Genomic DNA, 19,081 nt, shown 5'->3' with positions numbered 1-19,081 from the left:
TGATGTTGCTTGGTCTGCTGTGTTCATCCAGCTCTACACCTTGTTATCTCAGATTTTCCAGCATCTGCAGTTCCTACTATCTCTGTCACCATTTAATATGACCATTTGTGATCTCATCTCGGTTTCAACTCCACTTTCCTACCTGCTTCCCATAACCTTTCAACCCATTACTAATTAAGAATCTGTCAATGTCCTTCTTAAATTCGTTCTGTGTCTTGGTGTCCACCACCACTCTGGGGTAGTGAATTCCACAAATTCATGACTTTTTGAGAGAAGTAATTCCTTGTCATTTCTGTTTTAAATCTGCCACCCCTTAGCCTAAAACTGTGATGTCTGTTTGATATTTTCCTCTTGTGAGGCACATCTACTTTATACCTACTTTATCAATCTCTTTAAACATCTTATATACCTCAATTAGGTCTCTTCTCATTCTTCCAAAATTACATCCTCTGTGATCATTGTGCTGTAATTCTCCCTCTGCCAGGTATGACGTCGTCGACAATATCGTGCTTCCTCTAATACCTTTTGTCTGTTGTTTAACACAATGGCTGTCCTCCACCTTGTTTATATTTGAGAATAGATGGAGCGACTCTCGCATTGGCGTCTCTTCTTGTCCCATATTATTACCTGTGGAGTTATTGTAGGTTCTACCCTTGGCCTCCTTCTCATTCTCTACATTCTGTCACCTGGTAACATTATCTTAAAAAAGAGTCAAGGTTCCATATCAGCAAATCATTGAATGGCATAAAAGAGAGCCTACCAGGCTTGTTATATCTCCATTGGCTTATAGAAAGAGCTAAAAATAGCAGTTTACCTCTTCTACAAAGCTGCGATTCTCAAATGGTGTAGTGTTTGACTGCTACTTTGTCCACAATCTTGAGTAGCCAGACTGATTTGATTGTTAAACATCCAATCATGAATGTCCTACTGAAACCTTACTCATGTCTTTTTCACCTGCAGGTTCATTAATTATGATTGTCTCCTGGATAAGTTCACATAATACTCTGCTTCTGTACTCTGTCATATCATGTTCCAGTCACCTTTCATACCTGCACCATATTAGTTCCTGGCCCAGAAATGCTTGCAAATTAGAATTGCCATCATTTTGTTCAAATCTTCATATGCCCTAACCCCTACTAATCTCCTCAATATTCTCCAACCATATAACCCTCCGAGAGCTGTGTTCTTCCACCTCTGACTTATACTTGCCCTCTGCTGTTGCCATACCTTTTGGCAGCTGCATTTTCTGTTGTCTAGGTCCTGAAATATTATTTTCTTCTGAATATTCCTGTGTCATCATCTTCCTCAATTCCCATAAGGCCATTCCTAAAATCTATCTGTTTGACTAAAGTTTTACATTTGAAATTCTGCTTTGGGTAATAATTCCAACAGTGAAGCATTTTTAATGTTTACATTTTCATTCACCCAATTTCATGTTTTATGTATTTCAGTTTAAATAAATTGTAAGCTGTTAGAAGTTGCTGAATATTTATGATGGATATAACTAATATTAATTCTTGGTGCAGAATATAGGTTAAAATTCTGCCATGGCATGACATTTAATATTGTCTGGTATTAGTTAGGCTTGTCCTTGTACATTTGTTTCTAAATTTTATTTGCATGGCAAGTTGTTGAAAATACAAACTAATAATGACAGAGAGGGACTTGGGTGAACAGAACAAGCAACTATGTATGTCCTTATCTAATCAGATTGAAGAATTGTGAAATTAACACTAATTTCTCAGAAGGATGTGTAAATTAGAGTGTCTATAGTAAATTTCAAAGTAAGTACTGGAAAATAAATACAGAGAAAAAAGATTTGGTTAAGAGGGAAAACAAAAATGATAAGAGCAAAGCATAAACAGATAAAATCTGCATTATGTTCAAACCTGAACAATTGAGACTCTGGACATGTAACATTTAATTTCAGTACCACAAAGATTGGTTGGCAGCATTAGCACTTACCACATGTTAAATATGTGCAACTTGGACAGAAACTTTTGCATAAATGAGTTTGTCGTTGACAGCAAAAATTAGGCTCTAATGTGAAAGAAAATGTAAGCACAAATCACGTTTTGTTATGATTGATTCTGAAACATTTTGTAAACAGTTGCTTCTTTTTTTGCTCTGATTTGCATTGCATATTTTCATTATGAAAATCTTTGCATATGGGCAGTACAGTTGCTGATATACTGCTTTTGTGCTTTCACGTGTGCCGTTTTTATTTCAACTTCAGATCAGAATGGAAACACAGACATCTTGTGTCAAATGATGCCCTTTTACAGCTATGATATTCCTCATACATGTGGCCCTGATCCTAAAATATGCTGTCAATTTGACTTCAAACGTCTACCTGGAGGCCGAATTAGTTGTCCTTGGAGGATACCTCCAGTTGAAATACATGATGGCAATGTTCAAGAAAGGTAACTTACTTAAAATCTTTAGCTATCAAATTTGCACACCACGTTGTGATCATTGGGAGGGAATTAACTGCATGAAAGTAATATGTGGTTTAGCTCTTCAGAGCTTCCAGGTCTAGGATTGCTTTTTATATTCGTTATTATATCCAGCAAATACTACAAGTGTGATCTTGCCAAGAGTCTGGATAAATCGAGGAATAATAGTTCCTTGAAGTGTTTTGATTATATAATGATATTGTGAATGTTAATAATGTGGGCCAACTCCTACAGTGTTACAAAAACGTCTCTCCTCCTTTTTGACCATGTCAGACAGAAAGGAGGGCTCTCAACTTATTTTCACATCTGTCATCTGTGTGCTTAAGTAACATTTAGACAATTTGAAACAACAAAGGAGATTTGCGCTGCATTTGTTCGTTTTAAAAATTGGAACGAATGTAACATGTTATTTAAAATGCTGATATTAAAGTATTGTGTAAAATGCAGTCGAACTTATAATTTATCTTTGAGTTCTGTGTTCTAATTTATCACCTTCACTGATAAATTGCCGAAGATTAATTTAATAGATCAAACAGGGAATCTTTAACTCAACTGCTTCATGCTGTAATCAGCTGAGTCATTGAAGAAAAGTTGTCTTTGCTTGATTGCAGAGGACTTTTTTAAATTTATGGAAAACTGAGACCTTTTGTTTACTTAAGTAGCTACAAAATAACAGGGCTGGTCTTGATTACTGATTATAGTAATTGATCTTCTAAAAGTGTCAATAAGATTTTTAGGCACGGTTGAGACATTGATGTTCAGTATGGGCGGCACGGTGGCCCAGTGGTTAGCACTGCAGCCTCACAGCACCAGGGACCTGGGTTCAATTCCACCCTTGGGCGACTGTCTGTGTGGAGTTTGCACATTCTCCCGTGTCTGCATGGGTTTCCTCCAGTTGCTCCAGTTTCCTCCCACCATCTAAAAATGTGCAAAGTAGGTGGAGTGGCCATGCTACATTGCCCATAGTGCTCAGGGATGTGTAGATTAGGGGGGTTATGGGGGGATGGGCACTGGGTGCAGTGCTCTGAGGATCGGTGTGGACTTGTTGGGCTGAAGGGTCTGTTTCCACATTGTGGGGATTCTGTGATACATTCTATGATAGTTTGATGCAAGTGACATTGTTCTGTCTGCGATTACATTAGAAACTACCAATGTGCAGTTTTTTTCCAGGCTAAGTTTGTTAACATTTCAAAGCATGCCAGTTTTCTTCGGTTGATTTAATCTGCCCAGTATCTCTTTGTTGTTAGGCAGGGTAAAAAAGAAAAGGTGGCTCAACTTTAGAAATAATTAAGAAACTACATGATTATGAGCTGTTCTGGAGAGTCTCATTATCGTGCCCTAGTGGTTGCAGATTTTTTTTTAAATTGTGTGCTTCTTAATGACTAATGCTCAGTGGGATGATGGAAGAAGGCGGAAAATGAAGGTGAACAAGAGAGTGGAAGAGAATATAATTTAAATTTTTCGTACTTAAACCAATTTGATGTTTCAAGTGTGCACATTTAGGATGACCACAAAATTTAACTAAGAGAGAATAACGCAACTTTGAAATTAGGAAAATAGCCAAAATATATTAATTTACATTTAAAATAAAACAGAAGCCAAAACCTGACTCACTTGTTTACAGTCCCAGTGTTGAGTAAGAAAGCTGCAGGTTCAGATTCCGTTCTGGGTTTTTGTGAACTCCAAAACAAAGTAAAAGTTAATTCATTGCAGATGATAAAACACGTAAGTAAATAGAAGTTACTTCTGTCTTTTCATTTAGGCTTTGCTATATTATAAAAATGTTTATTGACCATTGCTTATTCAGTACGTCAAATATTTTAAATCTTTTCCCTTTGTTTTTGAAGAGCCAAACTCATCTTAGACCAGTACAGAAAAAAGTCCAAACTTTATCGCACCAAAGTGGTCTTGATTCCCCTGGGAGATGATTTTCGTTATGACCAGTGGTCAGAATGGGATCAACAGTTTCAAAATTATCAGAGGCTTTTTGATTATATGAACTCCCATCCAGAGCTGCATGTGCAGGTATGTTAAAACCTAGAATATAGTACATATTAAGCACAAGTATAGATTTTAGTGTGAAGAAGTACAGATATTTTACCATTATGTTCTCTGTAATATATACAGATTGTAAAGTGTTTTTAAATTCTTAGTTTAAGATAGTTCACATAGATTGATGCTTTGTACACTAAAACATGCAAAAGTGGTGAACAGGAAATGAACGCCTAGATCATTGGACCTGGAGCTGCGATAATGCACAATATATGTTAATGACTTAATAAGAAAAGTGGGTATACTGTAGCAAAGTTTGCAGATGACTCAAAAATGGAGAAAGACTGCAGAAAGCTACAGAATAGAGGGTTTTGAATGTCCTCATCCATGAATTACAAAAAACTAGCATCCAAGTTTAACTGGTAATAGGCATGGCAAATATAATAATGGCCTTTATTTCAAAGGGAATGGAATATAAAAGAAAGGAGGTTTTGGTAAAACTATACAAGATACTAGTCAGACCACAGCTGACTGTGAACAGTTTTGGTGCCAATATTTAAGGAAAGGTATATGGATATTGGAGGCAGTAATGAGATGGTTGACTAGGCTGATAGCATGTATGGAGGGACTGTCATATAAGGAGAAATTAACTAGATTGAGTCTCTACTTGTTCACATAATAGAATGAATAGTGACCTTATTGAAACACACAAGATTCTTAGGGGACTTGTGCCTCCAGACCCTCCTACGTGGGTTTGTTACCCCATGTAGGAAGGTCTGGGGCCACAGGGCATAATCTAAGAATAAGGAGTGTCACATTTAAGATAAGGATGAGGAGGAATGTCTTCCACCATAGGGTAGTGTACTGGTGGAATCCTTTACCACAGAGGGCAGCAAGGTAGCTCAGTGGTTAGCGCTGCTGCCTCACAGCATCAAGGACTTGGGTTCGATTCCACCCTCAGGTGACTGTGTGCACATTCTCTCCGTGGGTGCTGTGATTTCCTCCTACGATCCAAAGATGTGCAGGTTAGGTAAATTGGCCATGGGAAATTGCCTACAATATCCAGGAATGTGCAGATTAAGTGGATTGGCCATAAGAAATGCAAGGTTACAGGGATGCAGTGGGACTAGATGGGATGCCCTTCAGAGGTTTGGTGTGGACTCAATGGGCTGAATGGCCTGCTTCCATACTGTAGGGATTCTAGGACTATCTATGACTTCTATGACTATCTATGGCCCTTGAGGCTGGGTCATTACATATATTCAGGGCTGGGATAATTAATCAGTAAGGGAACCAAGGCTTATGGGGAAAAGATAGGAAAGTGCAGCTGAGGATTATCGGAACAGCCATGATGTCATTGAATGGCAGAGCAGACTCAATAGCTGAATTGCGTAATTCTGCTCCTATATATTGTACTCTTGTGACCTTTGTAGTACTGGTTTTCAGTCTTTACAGAGTCTTCATTATACACCTAGATTTTCTTCCCATCAAAGACTTTATTTCAAAGCCTTGCATGTTCTACATATGCTTGATAACGCTCCTATGTGTGTAACACTACAAATGGCCAAAGTAATTACAATCTGCTAGGCATGTACCCATTTTCCCAGTACACCTAGACCTGCCAGTTGTTTACTTCCGCTTGTACAATGATAACTCCCAGTCAAAATGTCCACCAATGCATCCCATAAGTTTTTATAGTGTTCAACTAATACATTTAAATATACAGGCCCCTTATAAACATAAGTATGAATATAAAAATTAGGAGCAGAACTGTCTTTCGGCCCTTTATCTCGCTCCGCCATTTAATATGATCATGGCTGATATGTTTGTATTTTGCATTCCACATTCCCATCAACCTCTAATTCCCTTGCTCAAGAATTTATTTAACGCTTTCTTTAAAAATAGTCAAAGACGCCATCTTCAAAGCCTTCTGAGGCAGAGTTCCAAAGGGTGCCACTTTTTGAGGAAAAAAAAACTCTCCTAAACTCTGTCCTAAAAGGACCATCCCTGCTTTTAATGCAGTGCCCCCTTGATGTGGTCTGACGCACAGGAGAAAATATACTTTCTATGTCCACCTTGTCAAGACCATTCAGAATTGTATACATTTCAATAAAGTTATCCTTGACTGTTCTAAATTCCAGGATAGCACAGCACCAAACTTTTTGATTACATGCTGAACACACATGCAAATTTCTTGTGACTTGTGCACTAGACCACCTAAATCCCTCTGCATGTTAAACTACTGCAGTCATTCTCCATTTAAATAATGTGTTGCTTTTTCAGTTTTCCTGCCAAGATGAACAACTCCACATTTTACCACACTCACCCATTCACTAAATATCCATTTGCAACCTCCTTATACCTACTGCACAACATCGTTTCCTACCTAACTTCAGTAAATTTAGCAACAATGCATTAATTTCTCTATTGTTATCAATTGTAAGAAGTTGAGTGCCCAGGACTATGGGACTCTACTCATCGCATCTTGCCAACCAGACAAAGACTGGACACACTCTGCTTTCTGCTCAACAAGCCGATCTTCTATCTATGTTACCCCCATATCTTGTGGTTTTATTTTTCACAATGATCTTTTTATGGCACTGTATCAAATGCCTCTTGGAAATTTAAGCACAGTATGTCTACAGGTTCTCCTTTATCCACAATGCATGTTATTCCTTCAAAGAAATCCCATAAATTGGCTGAACATGAATTCCCTTTGAGAAAATCATACCAATTTTTCCAGATTACATTGCATTTTCAAAGTGCGCTGTTAGAATCTCTTTAGTGATTGATTCTAACACTGTCCCTAAACAGGTATCAAATTAATTGCATATAATTCCTATTTTCTGCTTTCCTCCCTTGAATAGTGAGATTGTGTTTGCTATTTTCCAATCTAACAGAATCTTGTCTGAATCAAAATGAAAATTAACACCAATGCATCCATTAGGTCATTAGTGTCCTCTTGTAAATCCCTAAGATGAAGTCCATGTGGTCCCAGAGATTTGTCAACCCACGGTTCCACCAGTTTGCTTAGTACCGCTTCCCTCGTGACTGTAAAGTTAAATTTCTCCCTTTTGCCTTCTGATTTACGGCTACTACTGGAATAATTTACAAAGACAGAAGCAAAATATTTGTTCATTGCTTTATTTTCTACTATTAACTACTAGCATTTTCACTCTCTCAAGAACCAACACTCACTTTATTTACTGCCTCCTGTTCTAAAAACTTATTCATTTGTTATCCGTTTTAACATTCCTAGCTAGCTTCCTCTCATAAGTTAACTACTTCATCCTGAAAGCCCTTTGTCATTCTCTGCCTTTCTTTATCTCTGACCAAGCATCTAACCTGCCACTTATCTTTGCACAGTCATATGCTTTTCCCTAAAGTTTGATGCATTCTTTAACTTCTTCTGTTAACTGTGGATATCATCTGTCCTTTTAGAAAGTTTTTCTTTATAATAGGGATATATTCATTTTGAGTATTCTAAAATCTCCATAAATGCCTGCCTATTGACGTGTCCTCTCGCCTAGTATGCCAGTTTGCATTGCATATCCATGTCAAAATGCTGTCTTTGATCCAATCTTTTCCATTTCAAGCAGGACATGATATTCAGTCTTGTTGTGGTTGCTGCCTCCTGTCAGTGCCATCACTCTGAGCTCTTTAATTAATCCTGTTGCAATCCTTTTAGTATTCTTATATGGCCCTGTACATGCAGAACTTAAAGGGACTGACCTGCATGATATGTGCAGGATTTTTGACAGAAAGCTGTGCAACTTCAGTTGAATATTGCTCTTGACTCATTTCTGTCATCAGATTAATCTCTGACATATGATCCTGGATAAGCCGTAATTCCTTACAGTTAACAAGGTGTAGAGCTGGATGAACACAGCAGGCCAGGCAGCATCAGAGGAGCAGAAAAGCTGACATTTCAGGTCTGGACCCTTCTTCAGAAATGGGGGAGGGGAAGGGGACTCTGAAATAAATAGAGAGAGGGGGAGGCAATGATAGAAAATGGATAGAGGAGCAGATAGGGGGAGAGAAGATGGACAGGTCAAGGAAGCGGGGATGAAGCCAGTAAAGGTGAGTGCAGGTAGGGAGTTGGGATGGGGGCTGGTCAGTGAGGACGGAGGGGCGGGTAGGTGGGAGGGAAGACGGACAGGTCAAGGAAGCAGGGACGAGATGGGCTGGTCTTGGGATGAGGTCGGGAGTGGGGAGATTTTGAAGCTTGTGAAGTCGACATTGATACCATTGGGCTGCAGGGTTCCCAAGCGGAATATGAGGTGTGTTCCTCCAGCCTGTGGCATCGTTGTAGCACTGGAGGAGGCCCGGGATGGACATGTCGTCCAAGGAGTGGGAGGGGGAGTTGAAGTGGTTCGCGACTGGGAGGTGCTGTAGTTTGTCACAAACCGAGTGTTGGTGCTGTACAAAGCGGTCTCCAAGCCTCCGCTTGGTTTCCCCGATGTAGAGGAGGCCACATCGGGAACAGCGGATACAATATACCACATTAGCAGATGTGCAGGTGAACATCTGTTTAATGTGGAAGGTTTTCTTGGGGCCTGGGATGGGGGTGAGGGGGGAGGTGTAGGGGTAGGTGTAGCAATTCCTGCGGTTGCAGGGAAAAGTGCCAGGGGTGGTGGGGCTAGTGGGGAGTATGGAGCGGACGAGGAAGTCACGGAGAGAGCAGTCCCTCCGGAAGGCAGATAAGGGTGGAGAGGGAAATATATCCTTGGTAGTCGGTCAGATTGCAGGTGGCGGAAGTGGCGGAGAATGATGTGCTGAACGCGGAGGTTGATGGGGTGATACATGAGGACAAGGGGAATTCTGTCTTTGTTGTTATTCTGGAGAGGGGGTGTGAGGGCAGAGGTGCGGGAAACACGAAGGCGTTTTCGACCACTGTGGAGGGGCAATTGCGGTCCTTGAAAAACGAAGACATCTGGGATGTCTGGGAGTGGAATGCCTCATCTTGGGAGCAGATGCGGTGGAGGCAAAGTAATTGGGAATAGGGGATGGCATCCTTGCAGGAGGGTGGGTGAGAGAAGGTGTATTCTAGGTAGCTGTGGGAGTCGATGGGTTTGAAATAGATATCAGTTTCCAGGTGGTTGCCAAAGATGGAGACAGAGAGGTCCAGGAAGGAGAAGGAGGTATCAGAGATGGTCCAGGTGAACTTAAGGTTGGGGTGGAAGGTGTTAGTAAAGTGGATGAACTGTTCGAGCTCATCGTGGGAGCACAAGGCGGCGCCGATACAGTCATCAATGTAACAGAGGAAGAGGTGGGGGATGGGGCCAGTGTAGCTGCGGAAGGGGAACTGTTCCACGTATCCTACAAAGTGGCAGGCATAGCTTGGGCCCATGTGGGTACCCATGGCCCCCCACCTTTTGTCTGTAGGAAGTGGGAGGAGTTGAAGGAGAAGTTGTTGAGGGTAAGGACGAGTTCAGTTAAGCGGATAAGGGTGTCGGTGGAGGGGGACTGGTTGGGCCTGCGAGAGAGGAAGAAGTGGAGGGCTTTTAGGCCATCTGCATGGGGAATGCAAGTATATAGAGACTGGACGTCCATGGTGAAGATGAGGTGTTGAGGACCAGGGAATCGGAAGTCTTGGAGGAGGTGGAGGGCGTGGGTGGTGTCACGGACGTAGGTAGGGAGTTCCTGGACCAGGGGGGAGAAAATGGAGTCGAGATAAGTTCAGTGGGGCAGGAGCAGGCAGAGACAATGGGTCGACCAGGGCAGTTGGGTTTATGGATTTTGGAAAGGAGATAGAACCAGGCGGTGCGGGGTTGGGGAATGATGAGGTTGGAGGCCGTGGGTGGGAAGTCACCTGAGGTGATGAGGTTATGGATGGTGTGGGAGATGATGTTTTGGTGGTCAGCGGTAGGGTCATGATTGAGGGGGCGGTAGGAGGAGGTGCCAGAGAGCTGGCGCCTGGCCTCGGGAATGTAGAGATCAGTGTGCCATACCACAACTGCACCTCCCTTGTCCACGGGTTTTATAGTGAGGTTAGGGTTGGAGCAGAGGGAGCTGTTTTCTTCTTTCTTCTTTCTTCTGTTTTGGTAGGTTCACCAATAGTCGGCTTGCTCAACAAAAAATAATTCAGTCATTTTTTTTATACCCGGGCCTCTTGATATACATATTTTGGCATGCAAAACAAATTTGTATTAAATTTAACTAACAGTTGATTAGAAAAAAAATGCAAATGCCATGATGGTTGGAACAAATGACATTGGTGTTCGCAAACTGAAAGGAGGAGCACTGCCAAAAGGAATCAACTTCATTTGTCCTGGAAGTGCAACAGTTAGCAATGTGAATATGTAAAATACAATATAAAGAGTACCTAATTAACATTGGCTAATATCATTTGGGCTTTGAACAAATGGGAAAACTACTGGTTAATGAACATATTTCCAAAATAATAAACTACACAATGGTACATATTCCATGTGTTCAGCATCAAAACCTGAGCAAAGGCAACATGTAAAAATTTAATGTTAACTTTTTGTGTCTGATAGATCTCGTTCCCTAAACGATCATAGTAAACCAGATGGGTTTTTACAACATTATTGATGTTAGTTTTATTTTTAATTTTAGCTTTATTTAACTGTCTGATAGTCTCATCCCAACTCCTGTGGTGAGGTTGATCTGCGTGTCTCCAGATCATTGCACCCAATTTATGGATTGCTAAAGTAAAAGTAAAGTACTAACGATCTGGAGATTTGGAATAAAAATGAAAAGTGCTGGAGAAACTCCGCAAATTTGGTAGTATCAATGCCAAGAGAAGCAGTTAGCATTTAAAGTCCTATATGTCTTTGGAGGTTGAAGAAGTGGAAATGTTGAGTTTTATACTATGTTGAAAGATTGGAGGAGGTGCAAGTGGAACAGATAGCAAATGTGTCTCTTGGATCCTTGGTGCCCCTTCTTAATGCATTAACATTACAAAGCTACTGCTCTTAAAGGACTTGATATAACTAAGGAATGACATGCATAAAGTCCTCCTAACATTCTGTCACAATAGGAATATTAGATTATGCTTTAGGGAGGCAGAAATATTCCAGTTTTCCTACTACGCAGAAAGTAGCTTTTATCTAATGAATACTGCTTATAGCACCAAGCAATGTGTTGCAAATAAATACATCACTACAGGCCAGAAACTGCAATTTTCTTTTAGTTATTTCCAGATAAGAGTCTGAATTATATACTTGTTAACTGTGAAGATCATGTCACCTAACAGTTGTTCTTCCAAAATTTAATTTGTACTGTGGTTGCTGGAGATATGAAATAAAAACAGAAGATATTGAATAAACTCAGCAGGTCTGCAGCATCTATGGAGAGCAAAACAGAGTTAATGTTTTGTGATCTGAAGAAGAGTCATTGGAGTCAAAACATCAGTTTATCTTTTCACAGATGCTACCAGACCTGAGTTTCTCTTGCAGTTTTGTTTTTATTTAATAACTCAATATTGGTTCTTACTTTTGCCTTGGTTTACGAAAAATGTGTAACCATTATAACATCCGCAAATGCCAAATGGATCACTTAGTTGAAATTTCTTGCAAGTTAGAGGAATTTTTCCAAAATGGATGTAACTAGTGGTTATACAGACATCACAGCATTTGTGATGTTACAGTTTATCTATACTTCCTTTGTTGGGTCTAAAGTCTATAAAATATATTTGATAAATTTATTTTTTTTATTTTAAAAAGTAAATTACCCTCCGGATAGCTAATACTCAATGGAAAAAAAATGTATAATGTTCTGTGGGACAATCTCGCAACTACTTCTTGTACGTTAAGATGTACTCATTTGAGAAGATAAAGCAGAACTTGTGGCCCAAGAAATGGACAATAGTCCATCCATGTAGTGAAACTTAGGAAGGAGAGCTTACTTTTAAGGTTGCAACTAATTACTGAATACTTGTTTAGCAGTTTGATATTCTGTTTCTAGGCTCAGTTTGGAACATTGTCGGATTATTTTGATGCTCTCCATAAAACAACTGAATCAGGAAATTCACCATCACCATTTCCTGTCTTGAGTGGGGACTTCTTTACATATGCAGACAGAGATGACCATTATTGGAGTGGATATTTTACCTCCCGACCCTTCTATAAGCGAATGGACAGAGTTTTAGAATCACACCTGAGGTAAATACTGAATTTGTGTGTTAGTTCTGATATCTCACATGTTTTAATTTTTTTTCTCTAGCCTGATTGCCAGTATCAATGAAACAGTGAAAAATATTTGAAAAGTGTATTTTTACAAGATTCATGGCTTTTATAAACAATATAAGTAGCAGCTTTTAAATAACTGCAGGTTTAATTTTCATAAATATGTAAAGCATGTAAAGTTCTTGACACTTTCTCCTCATTTAGAGAATTGCTGTTTAAGGTCAGAGACTAATCAGTAAATTAGTTGCAAAGTATTTAACTCAATCTTTCTAATTTCCACCTAATCTCACTTTAGAGGCAAAGAGATTTTCTGGAATTTGTTTTCAGATATTCACTGAAATATGATAAAGATTACTCCCTCTTAATTTTTACCCAATGGCCTTGCAATTTCTTCGGTCTGTCCATGTGGTCTTTGATTACTTCCACTTAATGGTGGGAACACCACTACCTGAAATATTTGTAATCTGCATTTCTTAACATCCTGAGGGCACATTTTCTAAGTTGACAGAGAAAGTGCAATGGAAATAAATGCCAACTCTGAGGTGCTTCAATACAATTTCAGTACTATTAATACTTAGAAAGTACAATCCTTGTCTGGTGTACAGCCTCTTTACTGCATGATTCAGCAGACTTCTATTTAAATATTATTCTGTATTTCTGTTCTTTTTGCCAGAATGTACAACCTCACATTTTCCCACCTTATACTCCATCTGCTAATTTTCTTGCCTATTCATTAAACCTATCTATATCCCTTTGCACACTCTTTGAATCCTTTTGAAAACTTGCTTTCCTACCAGCTTTGTATTGTCAGAAAATTTGGCTACGACGCAATCTGTCCCATTCCTTAGGTCATTGAGTTAGATCATATCCCACAACTCTGATTTCTGTGGCATTTCTGTAGTTCCATTTTGGCAGTCTGAAAATGATCCATTAATCCTTACTTGCTGTTTCATGTTATATTAGCGTGAATGAAAGATTGGCTAACTGTCACCTTCAACACAGGAAGCCCTTAACTGGTGCAGTAATATTTTATGTGACACCTTAGAAGAAGGCCTTTGGAGATCTAAATACAGTACATCTACCAACTCCCTCTTATGTGCCATGCTTGTTATTATCTTCAAAGAATCCTAATACATTTTTCAAAAATGACTTTGCTTAAACAAAACCATGTTGTTCATTTTTAAAAATAATATTAACTTAGAAAAAAATTACTTTGTTTCCGGATGTGCTTTCACTGACTAGGCGACCATTTATTGCCTATCCCTAATTGCTTTGAGGACAGTTAGAGTCAGCCACAATGCTGTGGGTCTAGAGTCAAAGAAACTCACATCAGGTAAGGTGGCAGATGTCTATTCCTAAAGGACATTAGTGAACCAGATTGACTTTTTAATGGGTGTCATTAGGCCGACTTTTTATTCTAGATCTCTATGAAATTCAAATTTCACCATTTGCCAATGTGGAATTTCAACCCATACTGGGGTTCTGGATTATTGGTCCAGTGGCATCACACTTAACAACTTAATAATAGATTCTAGCATTTCCCAATGACCAGTGTTACCTTTCTGGCCTATAGGTGCTTATTTTCTCTCTCATTCCTTTCAAATACTCTTGTTGATTTAGTTCTTAGCTGCTCAAACTCCTTAGTAGTTTATATTTCTTAGTCTTTCCTCTGTGCTTAGTATTCACATGGACAGTGATAATTGGAGCCTTCTGATCCCACTGCTAAGTTCCTCTCCATGCCCAAGGAGTCTTTTAACCCTGGCACCAGGTAGGCAGCACACTTTTTGGGACTCATCATCTTGACTACAGAAGATAGTGTTTATGCTTCTCTTGTGACCAAGATTGAAATGGTCCTTCTGCTCAATTACAAATTTTGAATTTAACTAGAGTAGTGATTATGCAAATTATATAGTTTTTAGACTGTGTGCCTAGTTTAATATTAGAAAGAGTCAGACTGATGAGGGAGCATCTTTTTCTGTGCTGCCTGGCTGATTTTGAAAAACGTCCAAGAGTAACATCACAGAAAAATATTGTGTTAATTGGTTGTTAAACAGCTGCTGTTGGGGATAACGGTACGTTTCCAAAAAATATGAAAAAGGCCTGTTATAAAGCAGATGTTGACCTTCCCTCTGAGAACTAAAACTGAAACACCCAAAGAGGAGCACCTCCCCATCATAATCTATAAAAGGAGTGTGAAAAGTGATATAACCTGCCTTTCAGCAACTTCTAGTGGTTAAATAGAATAAATCCCTGACACTGACTTTACAATCAACAAGTAACAATTTAGTTATCTAACTCTAACAGTGTACAAATTAACTAAATTATTAACAAACCGAATAAATCCCTTCTAACCACTAACTATTCCCAAATAAAACAAGATTCTAATAGTTTGCGGTTCCAATAAAAACAAATACCACTTGTATAAAATAAAACTTTAAAAAGTAGAATTTAGTCTCCTGAAATTACAGCCATTTACGTGTTTTCTGGAATGCTCTGTGCCTTCTCTGTCGATTCTTCTGTCAGGAATATTCACTAGTTGTGCTGTGAGAACCTTTGTTCTCTGGATGATGCTTTCTCTAAAGCTTAGAGCTATTATCTCTAACAGATGGCAGTTATTTCTCCTGTCTTTGCCCAACTATCCTCTTCTTTTATACCCCTGATGACATATCAATTTCTTACAATCAGATTGGTCCTAGGTTGTCAAAACCATCCGATTCAAATTTAATACTTTTTTTGGTGTCTAAGTGCCTGATTCAAATTGATTGGCTAAGTTCAAAAACTTGTTGACTTGGTAAAAATGCTGCTTGGCCTGCTAATGATATGGCCTCTGGATAAAAATGTTTCAATTCAGGTGCTGTCTGTACTTGCAAACCTTCAAGCTGGTCACAGATATCTCCAAGCATGGAAAAAGCATAGCCTTTTAAAGGGACCATACAATGTTTCGCCCCCCCCCGCAGCATTTTACAAACACCAAATTCTAACATCATGCCTCCCAATCCACAAATACTCTACCCAACTTCGCAACACACCACGTTACTGTACATAGGGCAAGTAAGAATTCATCGGCACAAGAAAAGGGAGTTGACTTGTGAGTAAGAGCGTAGAATCTCTACTTTCTGCAACCCCAGTTTATGTTTAATAGTACAAGTGAGGTTCAAGTAAATTCAAGTAAGCAAAAGTAACGAAAGCTAAAATAATTTAAACATTTAAGCTTACTGCACAACAGGACAACTCGGGCAAGAGAAATGACTGCCCTGTGGCATATGGGAACTCATGGATATTTCCGTTGACCCAGATGAGCACATGGTCAGGAAGTAGCACTGGTTGCGTATGATTGATCTCCAGGTTTCAGACCTAGAACAACACTTGTCACTGAGATGGATCCTTCAGGTACAGAACTGCCTGGTTAGCATATTCAGGAAGATAATGACCCAAGATATGGGCAAGTAGGCTGATGGGGATAGGGTGATCACCTGGCAGTCCAAGAAAAACAGGCAGGTAATGCAGGAATCCCAAAAGATCTCATTCACTAACTGGTTTTCCTTTTTGGATATTGGTGAGGACTTTAGAGACGTGCAACAAGAACCAACCTGTAGCACCATGGGTGCACTAACTGTACAGGAGGGGAGGAAGAAGAGTGGAAGAACAGTGGGTTCTTTAATAAGGAGAAGGCAGATGTTTTGTAGTCATCAAACTGATTGCAGGATGTCATGTTGCTTATGGTCAAGTGTGTCACAGAACAGCTGCAAGATATTCTCCTGGGTGGGGGCAAATGGCCAGAGGAAATGGTCTACAGTGGTACTAATTGAATTGATTTGAATTAGCTTTACTGTCACATGTACTCAAATAAAAACAGTGAAAAGTTTAGAAATTGCCAGTTACAGCACCAGCTTAGGTACAAAGGTACCTAGGTACAGCTGCTTCAGTTACAGATTGTTACACTGTAACTAATGTCACCAACACACAGTGCCATCTTAGGTACAGAATCGAGAAATGAAGAAAAAGAATGTTATATTACAGCTATACACAGTATAACCTTAGGTCAGAAAAACAAGAAGCGAGTTAAAAAGACAAACATCACAGCCTGCCTGTAAGGGCTCCTCGCAACAGACCTATGCAGGGGGCCTCCATGTGATCTGACCACTGGCTACTATCATGCTCCACACTAGGCCACTGCTGCAACGTTCTGCACTGGATCGCTGGTTGTTGGCATCCATGCTTTGGGTCGCCAACCACCAATCCCACTTTGGTTATGGGGCAACGGAGGGTGGGGTAAGGTGTCCAAGGCCAAGAGAAGGGAGGAAAAGAGGGAGACAAGAAAAGAATGGGCGGAATGGACAAACTGGATAGCTGGAGCGTCCTACTCCACTACCATCTTGCTGAAAGAGCATAGGCTGGCGGGAATGTGGTTCTGCAGTTGGAATTTAGAAAGCCAGGTAGAACATTAGCAAGCAGGACCAGGAAAGTAATAATCTCCAGAGTACGTTCCAGTGAGTACAGAAGTAGGAAAATCAGACAGGTGAATGTGTAGCTGGAAAGATGGTACGGGAGAAAGCGGTATGGTTTCATCAGACACTGTGACTGGCTCTGGGGAAGGTGGCACGCAAACGAACTGGACAGGTTGCATCTGAGCAGAGCATGGACTAAGTTTCTTTTGAGATGTTTGCTTGTACTGTTGAGGAGGATTTTAACTAACTCAGCAGGATTATGGAAAGCGGGAGTGAAGATTGGAAAGTAACACCAAGATGCACAAAATGCTGGGGGTGGCAGATAGCACTAAAACAGAGAATTGTAAGTTAATAGGTGATGTTGAACTAAGGAAAAAGTGCCAGAGTCTAAATCAAGCTTGCACTACATGTATGAGAATGCATATTGTGTAATTTGATTTGATTTGTTTAATTAATAAGACTGGGGAGTTACAAGCGTAGATTGCCTTGTGGAAACATGATACTTTGATAATCGACTTGTGGTTTAAGGAGATGCATGTCTGGGTGTTAAATATTCCTGGTTACAAGGTGTTCAGTAAAGATAGGAAAGGAGAAAAAAAGGAGGGATGGTATTTTTAATTTCAGAGAGCATTAGAGTACTGAAGAAAGAGAATGTTTGAGAGGATTCCAAGAGAGTATCGATTTAGCCTAATCTCTAGCTGATAGCAGTGTGTAAGCAACCCAAGTTCCACAACAACAGCCTTGACCAAAATAGCACTCCTCTGTCAAACCTGCTGTCCCTGGTCTAGATATCTCGATTTACTGGGATTGAAGCTAATGCATGGGAAGTCTTTCCTGATGATCAAGGTGCCTGGAAACAAGTAATTGGGGAGAGCGTGGAAAAAGCAGAGGAGGAAAGAAATAATCAAATGGTAAAAAAAGACAGCCTGCCAGAAGGGAAAAAACATTAATTGACCTGAATTCAACACTATTCATCTGTGTTATCTTGCAAAAGAAAATAAATGCAATAAGCAAAATTAGCTGGATTTAAACCTTTCAGAGTTGTCATAATTGAGAATCCCCATTTTCTCCTCCAACTTCCTTCAAACTCTGGACAGAGTCTCAGCAATTACACTGTTTTTCCTGACACCAGGTTCCAGTTAAGCAACTTAAGATCCTTCATGTCGAACTTGTCCAATAACACCAGTGGATTATGATCAATGTAAATTAATATCTCTCATTATGTTGAAGCATATACTTCAAATTGTTGAAGTGTCAAAACAAGCCTTAAAGTTTCCTCCTCAATTATACAGCATTTACATTGTCAGCATAAAATTTTGTAGAGGAATAACTAACTGGACACTTACAACATCATGAACCACTTAGAAATGTAGAGATGAGAAAACACGAGCAGGAGTAGACTATTCAGCCCTTCAAGCCTGCTCTGTCATTCACTATGTTCATGGCTGATCAACCAACTCAGTACCCTGCTCCCACTTTCACCCCATACCCATTGATCCCTTTAACCCAAAGAAATGTATGTATCTCCTCCTTGAAAACTTTCAATGTTCTTGCCTTAACCACTTTGTGGGGCTTGAATTCTACATGCTCGCCACTTTCTGGGTGAAGAAATTTCTCCACATCTCAGTCGTAAATGGCCTACCCTGTATCCTTAGACTGTGATTGCTGGTTCTGGACTCCCACTTCATGGGGAACATTCCTCCTACAAACTTTTAGAATTTTGTAGATTTCCAGATAGGGTAGTTAAGAAGACGTTTAGCACACTTGCATTCATTGCTTAATCATTGGATACAATCTAAGGATACAGGGTAGGCCATTTACGACTGAGATGTGGAGAAATTTCTTCACCCAGAAAGTGGCGAGCATGTAGAATTCAAGCCCCACAAAGTGGTTAAGGCAAGAACATTGAAAGTTTTCAAGGAGGAGATACATACATTTCTTTGGGTTAAAGGGATCAATGGGTATGGGGTGAAAGTGGGAGCAGGGTACTGAGTTGGTTGATCAGCCATGAACATATTGAATGACAGAGCAGGCT

General features: G+C 39.8%; 1 protein-coding gene across 2 annotated transcripts in view; it reads left to right on the top strand.

The window, feature by feature from the left end:
- The window catches only part of man2a1 (mannosidase, alpha, class 2A, member 1), a 166,989-nt gene that overhangs the window by 56,779 nt on the left and 91,129 nt on the right, over nucleotides 1-19,081 (top strand). For both annotated transcript variants that reach the window (XM_048594912.1, XM_020537284.2), the window contains exons 7-9: nucleotides 2,237-2,423; nucleotides 4,304-4,481; nucleotides 12,378-12,574. In XM_048594912.1, coding sequence (XP_048450869.1) covers nucleotides 2,237-2,423; nucleotides 4,304-4,481; nucleotides 12,378-12,574 — 562 coding nt within the window. The remainder of the gene's footprint in view (nucleotides 1-2,236; nucleotides 2,424-4,303; nucleotides 4,482-12,377; nucleotides 12,575-19,081) is intronic.

Source organism: Rhincodon typus, chromosome 3 (genome assembly GCF_021869965.1).
Source record: "Rhincodon typus isolate 14 chromosome 3, sRhiTyp1.1, whole genome shotgun sequence".
Lineage (NCBI taxonomy): Eukaryota > Metazoa > Chordata > Chondrichthyes > Orectolobiformes > Rhincodontidae > Rhincodon > Rhincodon typus.
This window is presented reverse-complemented; position numbering and strand designations above follow the sequence as displayed.